The 16,046-nt window shown below is 38.0% G+C and overlaps 1 protein-coding gene across 1 annotated transcript in view; it reads right to left on the bottom strand.

Moving 5' to 3' along the window:
- Positions 1-125: 125 nt before the first annotated feature.
- The window catches only part of ppp2r3a (protein phosphatase 2, regulatory subunit B'', alpha), an 81,547-nt gene continuing 65,626 nt past the window's right edge, over positions 126-16,046 (bottom strand). Inside the window, exons 7-13 of the mRNA XM_088354122.1 lie at positions 14,763-15,006; positions 12,450-12,498; positions 12,285-12,374; positions 8,797-8,972; positions 8,607-8,725; positions 5,433-5,539; positions 126-5,354 (exon numbers count right to left, since the gene is read on the bottom strand). Of these exons, the coding sequence (XP_088210248.1) occupies positions 5,258-5,354; positions 5,433-5,539; positions 8,607-8,725; positions 8,797-8,972; positions 12,285-12,374; positions 12,450-12,498; positions 14,763-15,006 (882 nt within the window). The 3' untranslated portion in view covers positions 126-5,257. The remainder of the gene's footprint in view (positions 5,355-5,432; positions 5,540-8,606; positions 8,726-8,796; positions 8,973-12,284; positions 12,375-12,449; positions 12,499-14,762; positions 15,007-16,046) is intronic.

Here is a 16,046-nt window from a genome sequence, read left to right as displayed (position 1 = left end):
CTGGACACCCTTCTCCACTTTTTTTCCCAATACTTTTTCTAAATTACCCCAGAAAATCCACATCACTCTACACATCCACCATTTTTAATCATTTAAATAAGAAAAAGAAACAAAAAAAGGGTGACTTCAATTGGCAAACATCTTTATTTGAACCTTTCAAGCGTCAGACCAAAGTAGCCGATGCCAGAAAAAAGCAAAGGGGGCACACGGGAAGCATGCCAGTTGCACAAAACCAGGAAGCTCATCAAATATAAAAGCTATCTCCTCTCATAGTCGTTTCAGAATAAAAGTCCCGGCAAATTTCTGTCTTGGTCTTTATCATGATTGTCGGCTCCACACATAGCAGACATGAGTGAGTTCAAGCCACACGGTGGCGTGATAAAAAGCATGTCCAAAGAAACACAAAACAAAATACAGTTATAATGGCTTCTTGTTATTATCATAATACGAATAAAGTTAAATAAATACACAGCCGGGCACATTTACAAGGGGGCTATGCAGCTACAATAGTCACATACATAATGCTAACAATCTTCGAAAATCCAAAACAAACTCACTTATGAAAAAGAGTTACCTCATCTATCACACCAGAACCTGTTCTGCATAAGTTAATAGTGGATCTGGACTTTGCATGTCGAGAACTAGAACTGTCACAAAATTGGCATACTGTGTTATATTTACATACATGTTATGTTCAGGTACGGACGTGATATAGTACCGTATTTTCCGCACTATAAGGCGCACCTAAAAGCCTTTATTTTTTTCAAAAGCTGACCATGCGCCTTATAATACAGTGCGCCTTATATATGGATCAATATTAAGTCGCAAAGTCTTGCAACTAAGGCAAGCAGCCACCGACTAGATTTTCCCCCGAAGGCGAAGTCGTCCGCGGTGTATGCTGGGATTCATATAACTGCGTTTCATTTCCTAACCAATGTGTCAATCATCATTTGAATCAGTCACTATTGGCTAAAGTTCTTCGGAGGTAAAGGAGGCGGGTCCTTTTTATCATTTACAGGCTCGCATAGGCTAAAGGGGCGAAACAAAGCCTGCAATTGGCCGAAAAAGATGAATGTGAATCACACGTTGGGTTGCACTACGGCATAGAGAAAACATTTTTTACTATTCTGTATTTGTAAATATTTTACTCTCCTGGATTTACTACACTCGCGGTTGTAAGAAGACCATGGTTACGTATCATTATTGAACGTGATGGCTGCAAGAGAACTTAGGTGAGCTATGCGGCTTTATGTTTTCCCGGTATCTTGTTTTAGAACAATCTTGATGTTTCTGTGATGAGTCTATTTTTAAACTAAATTCAATTCAAAGTGTTTATTGTTATATGCACAGTAAAGAACCCTGTTTCCCTGCACAGTAAAATTCCTATTTTGCTGTCCACACAGTTGCCAGCAAAAAATAAAATGGAAACTAAGAAATGTTTGGCATTTCTTGAATCCCAAGACTTTAACCTTCCGAATGATATTTGGAACGATGCATTTGAGTGACATCTAACAGACACTGTTTCCGTATATGTCTGAGACACGTATTTGCGTCTCTTTGGGAATGTTAAGGGGGTAATAAGTTTGACTGAACTATCTGACTGTTTTGTCGACGTTCCCATTGTAGCGCCTTATAATCCGGTGCGCCTTATGTATGGAAAATATAGGAACAAAAACTATTTTTTGGGGGTGCGCCCTATACCCCGGTGCGCCTTATAGTGCGGAAAATACTGTATTTAAAAATACGATAATGTAGTTTACACTCATCGGATAAAAATTATTATTTTTTTAACGTTTCACTTGGCATTGTATTGTGAGTTCTTTTTTCTTGTGTTAGCTACATAAATGCGATGCCGGTTCACCTGAAAAGTGCCCGTTTAAAGAGTGTTTTGAATTTCTTTGGTAACAATGTACATAAAAGAAAATAGAAATAAAACAAATACCAGCTTTGTCGCAACAAAACTGCTCGTGTGGACAGTAGAACCCCTGGGAAGTGGATCAAAATCTGGAGCTGGGAAATGGGAAGGAACTGCTTTCAAAACAATGGATTAGTTTAATGAAAAGAAAGACGAAAACAATCATTTAACTGCAAAAAATGGAACAATTTTTGATATAAATTTGCTTTTAATGGGCGGCACAGCGGATGAGTTCCGAGGTCATGGGATCGAAACTGCCTGTGCGGAGTTTGCATGTTCTCCCTGTACTTGCGTGGGTTTCCTCCGGGCACTCCAGTTTCCTCCCACATTCCAAAAACGTGCATGTCAGGTAAATAGGCCGGTCCAAATTGTCGCTAGGTGTCAATCAGCGAGTGAGTTGTCCGTCTCCGTTTCCCCTGCCAACTGCCCAAGGATAGCTGGGATGGGCTCCGGCACCCCCGCGACCCTACTGAGGATAAGCGGTGCAGATAAAGGATGGATGGATATACTTTTGATGTTTTTTGATGGTTAAAATGACCAGAAAGAAATCTTGTAAATTTTAATTTCCTTGCAACAGATTTTATTTTTTTCAAACTTTGTTTTTTAAGTCAAAAAGCAAAAACTTGAAAAAACAAAATTAATAACCAAAGTCATATATTAGTATCAAAATTTTTTTTTATATGTTATTTTTGGCAAACATAGAAAGTTACAAAGATATTTAATAGCCAAAAATACATACAATAAACCAATAAATATGTTTTTGGAGTTTTAAAACCAGCAAAATATAGAAATTTAATATTAATTTAGAAAATATTAATTTTCTAGTGTCAGAAGTTTTTTTTTTGCCTAACCTAGCGTGATAAGTTGAAGTTGGGCAAAATTATAAAAAAATAAAAAATAGTAACTAAATTCCCCTAATAGCATTACTTATATTTTCATTTTAGTCTCAAAATATATGAAAATGAAAACTAGTAATTTAACAACAACAACCACAAAAACGAATATGTAACAGTTGTAAAATTACCAGAAAAAATGGGAAACTGTCCTTTTTTCCCCCCAAAAATGTTTTTTTAACAGACCTTTTTTCATTTTAACAACAAATCGATTAAGTTGCACAAAATTGTAACAAAAAACTACAATACAAAATTTCTCTGAATAACAAAAACATTTCCCGTCAATTTTCGCTGCTAGCCACAATCAAGCTAGCAGCCACTTCCTTCCAACCTCGCAACTCGAGACAAACAACACCTCATTCTAACACTTCAAATAATTTCCGAAATTGCTCTACTGGTGGCCATTTTGAAACCCGATTTCAAAACCGACCAATCAGGAGGTTCCACTGTATCACCAAGCATGTTTGCCACACCCACATTTTTTTCTCCTTGATGACGTTCGAAAACAGTGACGCGCAAACAGAAAAACACACAAGTATATTTAAGTATTATTGCATTACGGAAAGCCGTCGGCGACTCTACCAGAGAGCCTGACGAGTTCCTTCACTTTGAATGTACCAACATTTCCTTCCCTCCTTACAGAAATTTCCAAGCCTTTAGCAAGCATTTACGAGTCGCTCTACCGGCAGATAAAGGGGATAAAAATAGAACAAGGGCGCCCTGCTTGAATTCTTCAGAGAAGATATTTTAGGTTGAAGGATATCGCTGTGGCCACACGGAGGCGTGTTTCCAAACTGTTAGCAGAAACGCTAGAATCTTTAAATGTCCGTTATTTTCCGAAACTATGGGGTGCACAGAGAAAACCCCAAACTGGTCAGAAATTTCAAAGTGCGCCTAATAATCAGGTAGGCCTTATATACCGGAAAATATGGTGGATGAAATTGGAAATGTAGAACTGAATGATACTGCAGACGGTAACTGTTTTACCATTGAGAAACATATAAGGAAGTCTTCGAGTGCTGTCTTGCGGTTAACAATCGTTAATTGTTTGTTACTTTATTTGCTATAAAATCAAGTACTTTGATTTAAATTTATTTATTCATTCATTATGCAACACTAGTGTTTTAATTCCATGTGCCTTAGAGTATAAGGCGCTTTATATATTAAAAAATGATCACCAAAGACTATTTTTTGGGGGTCCGATTCATTATCCGGTGCGCCCTCTAGTGCAAAAAATGCGATATTTTATACTAGATCAGGGTTCACCGAACTTTTTTAAGCTGAGAATAACTATTTTTTTTATTACTGACTAGCGCAAAAGTTTACCTGTTTGAAATGCATTGCTGAAATAACAACTAATCTTGTTCAATACATGTTGTTACTATGTTATTACAAGGTTATAATCATTAAGAATAAAGTATCGATATCTGTCCATCTATTAGAAAATTATACAGGATCAGTCAAGGACTGATACATCTAATTTGGATAAGGTCACAGAGTTATAAACAAAAATAAATTATAGGCTATTTTTAAAAATGTATTTTCAAAATAAATGATAAAATGATAAATAATATCTTGTCCGTGTCAAGTGATTGTCCTGCAATTGATTGTCAAAAAAGTACAGACGCTGCCCGACTAAGTTGAATTTGTTCGTAAGTTGCTTCAGTGCTATATTTTGTATGTTTAAGGTTTATATAGGTATGTTTAAGGCTTGTATGAGTAACCTGTAATGGTTTGTACTAGAAAATAAACATTTCATAAAATAATATGCTTTATAAAGATAAATAAAGTTAAGTGTAACTTACTTTTGGAAGATAAGCTTCAAGAGGTCCTCCTCAGTGTTACAGTGTGGCCGAAAAAAAGTGATCCAACCATCTTCTCAACCGCATCGAGCTTTCTTATTCCACTTTCATTTCTTCTTTACACAAACCATATTGAATGGATGCATGAGATATTAAACAATAAAAACGTCCAAGTTCTTAGCGCGCTGGAGATACAGTATAGAATGTTTACACACAAACTAGGAAGAGGAAGCGGATTTCTTCTTCGCGGTGGATGATGGGTGACCTCTCATAGCGCCACAAGCCGGCACTACAGTAATGTCCAGTATTTGGAAAAAGGTGCACACAATACAAAATCAAACTTACAGCAATGTCCGGATATTTTTCGACATCTCGAAAAAAATGTTCGTATCTACCTTTTTTTGTAAGTCGAATGGTCGTAAGTAGGGAAGCGTCTGTACCCCGAAAAAAGCAAATATATCATTTCCTGAAGAGCTTTTCTGTGTGCTTTTCCTTTAAGAGCTTATCAAACAATGTCTCACTCATCAGCTTTGTTGACGGATGCACATTAGTCTTAACCCCCTAAAAAAAACGTAAAAAACCTAAAATGTCCTCATCATAAAACAGATGTCCTTTTTGTCAATTCCAACGTGTAAATCTGCTTTTTTTCACGCCGTCAGATCGGATATCACCAGTTTTTCCATTTTATTCCCCATCTCAGCCGGGACCTGGAGTTCATCAACATCGTAGTCGTCCTCAAATGACCTGGAATTCAATTTGCGGACATTAGTAGGAGCAGCAACATTTTGGGGAATGTACGGAGGGGACGATATATTTCGGTACCCTTCGTTTATCTGTTCATTGGCCGTCTCTTCCGCCACCAGAATCTCGTACTCCTCAGAGGCGTATTTATCCCAGTCGGAAGGCTCTGGACCGTCGCTCTCGATGTCCTGGAAGGGACAAATAACTCTTAAAACAGGGTTTCTACAGCTTGAGGCATGTTGAATCCGAGACTTTTTAAAAAAAGAAAAAGAATTTAAGACCTAGTTGAAAAAAAACAACAACATTTAAACCAAAACAAAACAAAAACCCCACATAGGACGCACTGTGTTAAATACGGTGAAATGACATCTGAGCCCTTTAGTGTTACCTGTGGTGTTCCGCAGGGTTCTGTACTTGGCCCCCTTCTTTTCAGCATTTACATGCTTTTATTAGGTGATATTATTCGCAAGTATACTATCAGTTTCCATTGCTACTCAACTATATCTTCTGATGGAGGAATCTGCCACACTAAACTGTGGAAATTTGGAGGCCTGCCTCACTGAGATAAAAGAATGGATGTCACTCAACTTCTTGCGCCTTAACTCTGAAAAGACCGAAATGCGAGTTATTGGTCCATCTAAATGCCGTGACTTGTTCTTAAAAACTGCTCTGAACATTGACAAATGTAAGATCACCCAGAGTGACTCAGTAAAAAATCTGTCCTTTCAAACACACGTTAAGAACATTTGGAGAACAGCTTTTTTCCATCTTCGCAACATTGCTAAAATTCACGCTATGCTGTCTCAGTCGGATGCGGAGATTATAATTACTTCCCGTCTCGATTACTGTAATGCACTACTCTCCGGTCTCCCGAAGTCCAAAATCAAGAGCCTTCAGCTGGTACAAAATGCTGCAGCGAGGCTCTTAACTAAGACAAGAAGGGTTTGATCAAACTACCCTGATTTTAGCTAACCTGCATTGTTAGCTATAGATGTGATCTTAAGGTTCTGTTGGTAGTAAACAAAATCATGCATGAACTTGGTCCCTCATATCTTTCAGATTTAATTTCCCCCTATGTTCCAAATATATATTTTAATAATGTGTTCACGTTTTTAAGACTTTCGAAAATTGGATTTAAGACATTTTAATACCAATTCAGGCCTTTTTTGTTTTAGAATAAAGAATATAATGCCCTTTAAGACTTTTCAAGGATCTGCGGGAAAAGGGAGAGTGTGTATTGTGTGACCACTAAATTTCACTGTAGTGCAACTGAAAACGAGTGCTAAAAACAACAAGGAACAATACAAACTACAGGGACTCAAAGTGAGCAGAATGCACTTTATTACTTCCCGTTGTTTTCACCAGCCTTTTGGCATTTTTTGGGGTACCCGTAGCAGCAATAAAGGGAGACTTGAAAATAGCAAATGGTTATGTGTATTACGTTTCTTGTTTCTGAGTAAAAAACCCGAAAACATTATCCTGAAAAAATGGGCACTCTGCACCAAAACGGTGTTTTGATTTCCAGTTCTTTTTCAGGCATTTAATGGTTTTAGTCATGATTTTTGTGGCTATCAAGATTTGTGTTTGCAAGTCAAATCATAAGGAGTGTTTTTAGAATAAACTACAAGCAAAAACGGGTACTTTGAACCAAAATGTTTCCACCTTTTTCATGGGCAAATTCAAGCCCTTTTTAAAGACTTTCAAAGGCAATCCTCTCATTTCTCCAGTGCCACTCACATACTTTGCAGAGCCACAACCAGACATTTTTGATTCTTAGATCTTGAGGAAATCGCAAATACACTGTATTTGTTTTCGTGACAAATCTGTATGTAGCTTACATTTTCAGTTGCATTAAGTTCTTCCCGTTACAGTTTATCACTCGGAAAGGCTACCTTAATTTTTTTGCATGGGCCATAGTAATTGTCTAGAATTGATTCGTAATCCTTGCACTTATACACATTTCATAGTTCCCTGTTTAGGTGTAGGACAGGGGTCGGGAACCTTTTTGACTCAAAGAGCCATAAAAGCAAATATATTAATTTTATTTTGGGAAAGAGCCACACCGTATATTATGAGACAAATTTACCTAATTGCTAAACCTGCGCCCCAGACAAAAGCTTAGTCTTCAGCACATTTATTTTTGATGATTTGATAAAAATTATGAAAAGAGAATAATGCCAGAGCCCGTGTCCCAAAATCAACAAACATACCACTTTAAACTTGTCTCTTTCTTGCAATTACTCAAGATCGGTTAAACACATTTTGACCCTTTTTTCATACATATTGGTTTCAAAACCAGATGCAAGCAGTTATTTTGTAAAAACGTCACAGCATTCTGCAAACAGGGAGCCTGATGTGCTTGCCTTTGGCGCAGACGGCGTAGGGCGAGAGATGGGAGGGAGTGCTTGCACTTTTTGCATAGCTCCACACATCCCTCCCACTCACCCAATGAAATAATTTTAAGTTCTCTTTCCGGTGTTTTGACGTATTTACAGTTTGTTCTGTGGATTCATCATAAGGTATCTGAACACTGAACACAGATTATATAGTGAGCTTTTATATAAAGGATTCTTTAGCGTTGTACAGCCAAAACAAGTTTTTTTGTGTGACACCTTGAGCGAGTGAGTTGTCTGTCCCCGTGTGCCCTGCGATTGACTGGCAACCAGTTCAGGGTGTCCCCTGCCCACTGCCTGGAGATGGCTGGAATGGGCTCCAGCCCCCCGCGACCCTAATGAGGATAAGCGGTACGGCTAATGAGAATGAGACCTTGACTGTAAATTGTAGTGAAAAACGTGCCCTATATATTCTGCGAAGTACTTCTTTAAAATATAGATCTGGTTTGGCTTTGTGTGTATCGGAGTAGGATCAATGGCTCATGTTTTGAACGAGATGGAGAAAATTTGCCCCTGAGCCACAGGTACTCATAGAAAGAGCCATATATGGCTCGCGAGCCATGGGTTCCCGACCCCTGCTGTAGGATGTACCCGTAGAGTGCGACGACGTTTCACAGTCATACAAACTGATACCAGCTGCCGTTAATCACAAAGGAAGTAAGGCAATAACAAAGCAAAGCCACCAGAGAGCAGTGGCGGCGTCATTTATAGACAAACTTGTTGTGAAACGCCGCAACAATTTCAGGCATTTACCAGCACTTCACCCAATATTCAAGCACTTTTCGATGATTGAAAACAACAAGAAAATTCAAACATTTTCAAAGATTTCACTTCTCCCGTTTTATGTATATTTGGTACTCACCTTCTGCACAGCAAAAGGGTCTCTCTGCTCATGATCCAAGTATTTCTCAAGGTTGAAGAACGTGTCAAAGAATATATGAGCCATACGGCAACGCTTCAGGTCACTTAACGTGATCTTACCTGAAAAAACAAAATACATTGTTTAATCCTGGCCAAGTTGAAGTCAAAGGTCTCGGTTCATATCAATTTACCGGGATTTTCTGGTTTAACCAAATCCAGCATTTGGCATAAGAGGTCTTGGAAGGGCAGCGGTTCGATGCCCATCCGCTCCATGCGTTCGCACTGCTCCTCGTAAAAATACTCCAACTCGAACATGGAAAGGATGCCGTCACCGTCTACGTCCATGCAGCGGAACCAGTACTCGATACTGGTGGGGAAAATGGTCAATTGAACTCCTAGGATACTTATCGGTGGACATTGCTGTGTCGGTACTTTTGGGGTATTAATTTTCGAAGACAATATACGTAAGAATATTCAATATTTAGGGGAAAAGAGGACTCCAAATCACGAAATCCCATTACAGTGGAACCTCGCTAGTTCGCGGTTCCACTTTTGCGGGTTCAGAGCTTCGCGGGTCTAAAATATATACCTTACCTTCTCAATAAAAGCATTTATTGACTTGACGCCATTGAGCGCGAGCTTATGTCAACTGAGGACATGGTGTGGACACTCTTATTGTGAAGGGGAGGGGGAGGCCCTGACACAATGCTTAGTCATTGCCGCTTCGCTGAAACCCCCCCCGCCTCCTTCAACTCCTCCCACCTAACCCCCTTCTTATGTGGCGCTCAGTTTATCAAGGAGGGAGACAAGTATATTCTCTTCTGTCATCTCAAGTTTGACTTTATTATACCAAAAGCGAGCGGTTGTTTGTACTACCTAAACACAGCTAATTGTGTGTGGTTTCGTGTATTTATTGTAAAAGCGGTTCGATGCCGCTAGCTAAAGTCTGTCGTTATTGTCAGAAGGTAGCTCTTTCACTTTCATTAAAATGAACACACACCATTTTTTTAACTGTTGTTTCCCAAAACGCTTCACAAACACTCATCAAATATCACATTTTCACTGTTCTTATTTTCAATATGTAACCGGTAGTGTTAACAAGCCAAATAAACTGTGATTGCTGCATGTGGTTGAGAGCTGTTAATACAATCATACTAAATGGTTCATAGTGGTCTCGCTGCAGTCCTATTCCGTGTACATACAACATATTTTATAGTTTTTTTTTTTGTTTGTTATAACATGAATTTCACTCTCTCTCTCTCTCTACCCGTATTCTATATGGTGTATTGTATACAGGGGGGTATACTGTATACCTGTATACGTTTTTTTTAAGCATTTTTGAAGGGGCGCCGCTACTTCGTGAATTTTCAGTTTTCGTGGGTGGTCTTGGTCCCCATTAACCGCGAAAACGGAGGGATTACTGTACCATATATAAGTGCTCTACATGCCAGAAAGGGAAGCTACAAACCAAAAATCTGCCAGATGTGTAAAAGTGTGCTTTATAGTCCGGCGCGCCTTACAGACCAGAAATGCAGTGAATACCAGGATATTTATGGTATAATGCCATATTTGAGCAATGATTGATCAATCGCTAATCATCGCTGGCCCACATTGCAATACATAGTATGCTATAGGATTTTGACCATCTTAGTCACTATACCACCAGTGGTACAGATGACTTACGAAAAGGCATTCAAGTTTATCTGAATATCACAGGATTTTTACTCACAGTACTTCAATGGAATGCTTCTATATATATTAACAATTTATGAATGAATGAGTTAATTTACAGTAAGTATGAAATCAAAATATAATATTTATCTTCTATGAAATTAGTTTATTTTAATGTTTTGAGTTTTAAATGAAACCCTTGCTCTTACTTAATTTCATGTGCCTTATAGTCTTGTGCGCCTTATATATGAGAAAAAAAAAATCATTCATAAAGAAATCTTTTGAGTGGGCATTTTATAATCAGGTGCGTCTTAGAGATCAGTAAACACAGTAGTATATAGAAATTTCTGATAAATAATTATCACAGTCTCATCTCATCTCATCAGCTGCACCGCTCATCCTTAGTAGGGGTGCTGGAGCCCGTCCCAGCAATCATCGGGCATTGGGCAGGGGACAGCAATAATCTTTAATAAATTATTTTCATGAAATTTTTTAGACCACTAATGCATTCTAATGAGCTTTAATTCTATGCAGATTTTTGCTTTAAACGAGCACAGAAAAATAGGGAAATGCCAATTTATGATGGAAGTAAAATGTATAATGTAAAGATCTAGGCTGAAAACCTCAAATGTTGGCTGAGTGTTCAAGTAGAATATAAAATGCAAGGTTTAATTTTTTTAATTTTTTTTAAAAACATCTTTTACCATTTTGAAACTAAAATTGTATAATTCATTTCTAAACAGCTTGACAAATCGGTTTACAAAGTCAGGTAAACGCATTTTAGGAAAATTGGAAAAATCTCAGATTTGAAAAATGCAAAACGAAAAATTGGTTGGTTATTCTGTATAGACAGTATGTTGCGTTTTTTTTTTCGTGGTTAAAAAAAACAAAGGTACAGTAGACCCCCAGCATATAACATTCATTTGGTGGGGATTGTAAAGTGAAACTGTAGTATGGTGGGGTATAGAAACCAAGGCTAATTAGCTTATTTTAAATTTAGCTTTAGTGTGACGTAACTTGAGGTGGTGGAGCAGAGTAGTGGGTGGATGCAGAGGGGAGGAGATGACGGAATCAAAGTGAAACTGATTGTAAACCATTCACTTGCAAGAATTGTCATGCCCTTTGAATATTTCGGGGCGGCAGTAGCTTAGGGGGGTAGAGCGCTTGTCTTGGGATCAATTCCCAGCTCCTCCGTATTATATGTCCAAGTGTCCTTGGGCAAGACACTGAATCCCTAATGCCCCCGATAAGCAGATAGTTGCCTTGCATGGTTGACGCTGCTATCGGTGTAAGTGACTTGAAAAGCGCTATATAAATGCAGACCATTTACATTTAACAAAGTCAGACAATTGTTGGTGCACGGTGTCAAGTAGAGGTAAATCAATCCGCGGGAATACTGGGAACGTGTTGTATTAAAAATGTTTTTTTTTTTTAAATTAAATACAGTATAAAACAGGGGTTCCCAACCAGGCACCAGCAGGTACCCCCTTAGACCACTTCATTAGTCTGTGGGTTATTGTGATTTTCTGAGAGATTTGATTTTTAAATGGCATGATATTTCGTATTTGACTGCGCTTTTTTTCATTTATAACACTTATAACCTAGTAATAACATAGTAATAACATGTTTTATAAATACACATCCAACTGCTAATCCTTTGTGCCAATCAGTAACATAAAAGTAGCTCTCATCTTCAAAAAGGTTGGCGACAACAAGTTATTTTTCATTATTTAAAACAATATGACGCCTGAACTCTGAGAACTTAAACAACCATACAGAAGAAGAAAGAGAACGAGAGAGCAAAAAATCCTGGACAAATACATTGCATTTTCTGCAGTAATCTAAAGAATTGAATGGAACTGAATGCCTTTTATGTCATTATACAAGTATAACGAAATTTCAGCAACCATAAATAGGAATAAGAAAATATGTACAATGAAAAAATAGAAATAAAATAAGAAAAAGAAAGTCACATTCGATTAAGAATCAGATGTTTTGTGTTCCTCACCTAGTGGGATTTTTCTTGTCCTCCTCAGATAGGAGAAACCAGACAAACTCAGCATAACTCATGCGACCTTCCCTTTGCACGGCGTTGCCCCTGGAGACCAGTTGCGCAGACAAAGATGTCTTAATTCTAGCGGTCATCGAGTGCATTTGTGTTATGAGAACTTACCGTGTCACGGCGCCCGAAAACAATCTCTCGATGATTCTGTTAGATGAGGCTAAGGAGACAGGAAAGAAAGTTGGGATTATTAATTTGCTTGTTGATTAAAGCGACTAATATAGATTACGGGGACAAGGCGTATTATTTAGTGCCTCATAATGGTGGAGAAAAAATCCTTCATTCGTGAATAAAAACAAAAAATACAATGTTGATTTAAATAATAATCAAAAACACATGAACTCTCATAAACATGCACTTTTAAAATACCCGTAGGTCGAGACATTCGTATTTGCATATCATGAGCGTCATCTAGAGGGAGCCGTCATAATTGCACCTGAAAACCAGAAACTTTGCAAAAGGCTTTGCAAAAAAATAAATAAAAGAAAAATATAATTCGGTCACATGTCAGTAGTTTGCGTTCCCTTTGTGCTTTCAGCACTCTTCAAATCACACAAACTGTCCCTTTATTAAATTCTAGTATTTAGGTTTAGGATGAAACACGGGTTGGTTAAAAAAAAAGGAAATTAGTAGGAATTAAAAGCTAATAATAATTTTAAAAAAGCTTTGAAATTATTTAAATTTAATCAGTAAGATAAGATGAAAAATTGACTTGTGTACGAATGATAAACAAAATTTGTAAAAAAATTAGGGGCATTTTAATACAATGGTAAAAATCGAATACGATTTTGTCAATATTGAAAAAAGCTGTTACTAGGTGACCTTAAAACATTTTGGGTAAGGTACATCAAATTTTTCTTTCATTTAAAAAAAAATGTAATAGCTGAAAAAAAAAGGTTTGAAAAATTCAGAAAATTTGTATTGCCTGGGGAAAAAACCCAAAAGAACAAAAGAAGATAGAAAAAAATTAGGGAAGAAAAAAAACTCATTATGTAAAAATTGAAAAAAAAAAAATGAAGAAGCGTATGAACAATTGAAATCAATTTTCGGGACATTAAAAAAAGATTAGGATGTCAGGAAAATAAATGTATCAGTGTAAAAAATTAAAAAAAAAAACAGTTGTGAAAATTTGGAACATCAGATAAAATAAAAATAAAAAAAGTTCCACATTTAAAAGCCCTGAGTAACTGGAACTTTTTACCTATTTATTATTTTATTTTATTTCATTGGAAAAAATTTTTTAAGAACAAATGTATTATTCATCTGAAAAATAAAAAGGAATATAAACTAATTTAAGAATGCCTAGATCATTTAATTTTAAAAAAATGTCTTAATTATTGGCAAAAACAGTTAGAAACACATTTATTTAAAATAAAGGCGATTCTGTAAATACTGAAAAAAGAAATGACGGAAGAAATGAGTAAAAAAGAGTAATAAAAATAGGACACAAGATTACCAACTTAAATAGGATAAAGGGTCCATCAATAAGTAAGGACTTTAAAAAATTTGAAAAAAATTTTGGGAGCATAAATTGAATTTGATAAATGTATATATCCATCCATCCATTGTCTTCCGCTTATCAGGGGTCGGGTAGCGGGGGCAACAGTCTTAACAGGGAAGCCCAGACGTCCCTATCCCCAGCCTCCTCTTCCAGCTCATCCGACGGGATCCCGAGGCGTTCCCAGACCAGCCTAGAGACGTATTCTCCCCAGCGTGTCCTGGGTCGCCCCGGGGCCTCCTGCCGGTGGGACATGCCCGGAACACGTCCTCATCAGATGCCCGAGCCACCTCAACTGGCTCCTCTCAATGGGGAGGAGCAGTGGCTCTACACAGAGTCCCTCCCGGATGACTGAGCTTCTCACCTTATCTCTAAGGGAGAACCCAGACACCCTGCGGCGGAAACTCATATCAGCCACTTGTATCAGGGATCTTGTTCTTTCGGTCAAGACCCCAAGATACTTGAACTCCTCCACTTGGGGCAAGATCTCATCCCCAACCTGGAGGGAGCATGCCACCCTTTTACGGCTGAGTACCATGGTCTCGGACTTTGAGGTGCTGATCCTCATCCCAGCCGCTTCACGTATATATACAGAATATATAGAGAAAAATCGAATGCATTTTTGTCAACCCTAAAAAAAACAGTGACTAACTGATTCTGGAACATTTTGTGTGGGGATTTCTCATGCATTTTTTATTTTATTTATTTTTTTCATTAAAAAAATGTTGGCGAAAAAAGAAAGTGAAAACAAATGAAGCAAACGATTTGTTGAGAAAAGGAAAATAATTCGATGATACGCAGGGATCCGAATTCAAGTGTCGATTAAAAAAATTGAAAATTAATCAAGCAAAAACTTCCTTTAAAAATCAACAATGAATCTAAGAACAAGTTTTAACAAAAAGGTTGAAATAATGTTATCCTCTGACCGTGATCATTGTAGCGGGCCAAGTCTTTGTGGTCAATGTAGAGGTCGTGATCACCGTCCAGCTCCCAAAACTTGCAGTAAATGACGTAAAAGTGCTCGTAGGAGAAATAATCCGTTATCTGGTTGATGTCGTCCTCTTCCTCCAGCAGTGCCAAGGTCTGCAAGAAGTTGCTGCGCCGCAGCTCTGTCATGCTCACTCGGCCCGTCCACGAGCGGTTCACCACGTAGAAGATCCTCTGAATCACCTGAAGAATGACATTTTTTAGAATACCGTATTCTCTCGGAGAGAGTACTTGGTTGGTTTGGACACACGGAGAGGATAGATGAGGAGCGAATGTTGAAGAGGATCTACGGAGTAGAAGTAAACGGAAGGAGACCAAGAGGACGGCCGCGATTGACGTGGATGGATGGTGTTATGAGTGCACTGCAGGAAAGAGGTCTCAATATAATGGAAGCTAGAGCTCTTGTTGGTGATAGGAATGAGTGGAGAGGTGTTGTAAAAGGATAGTAGGGTGTTTGGGCGTGTTCTAAGGGATTGGCAGGGCACTTGTATGCTACGACAGGGGTAAACCAGTGAAAGCTGTCGGGCCCTGCTGTTGAACAGAAGAGTGTGTTGCATCACCCTGACCCGAGTGACATGGCCGCTTTCTTGTGTCCCGTTTCATCTGGAGGGACCAAAGCATGACCGACTTGGGTGCCGAGGTGCTTAACTTGTTTGGGTATTTGGGTTGGCCATGGTTAATTTTTTGTGTGTTTTAGCTACTTTTTTCCTTTTTCCTTTTTTTTGTTTTTGAGGGATATGACCAAGGTAGATAGATAGATGGATAGAATACAGTATTTATTCGAGTATAACATGCACTCGTGTATATTGCCAGACCCTCACTTTTGAATAGAAATCGGTAAACAATTTCTTTACTCTTTCTCAGCTCAAACTTAATGGATGCAATGGGAGTCAAACCTGGGTCCCGGTGGTGAGAACACCAAATTGTAATCACTGGACCACCAGTCGTATATATACAATGTAAACAGGCTTTGGGTTTTATCTCATTATCACACTATTTTTAGTCCTGGTACCAAGGATAGATGATAATTTGTCGTGTGTTTCATATGTTACGATGACAATAAGTGTGTCACTTGCAATGCTTAGAATAGAATAGAATCTTTTGTCATTGTAACATGTGAAATACACAACGAAATTAGAATTTGTCTATTGTTCCATGACCAGAAATAGCGTGATAATAAAAACCGAATGCCTTTTCATGTGTCATTTACCTGACTAGTGGTC

Source organism: Urocampus carinirostris, chromosome 15 (assembly GCF_059441175.1).
Source record: "Urocampus carinirostris isolate Australia breed hairy pipefish chromosome 15, RoL_Ucar_1.0, whole genome shotgun sequence".
Lineage (NCBI taxonomy): Eukaryota > Metazoa > Chordata > Actinopteri > Syngnathiformes > Syngnathidae > Urocampus > Urocampus carinirostris.
This window is presented reverse-complemented; position numbering and strand designations above follow the sequence as displayed.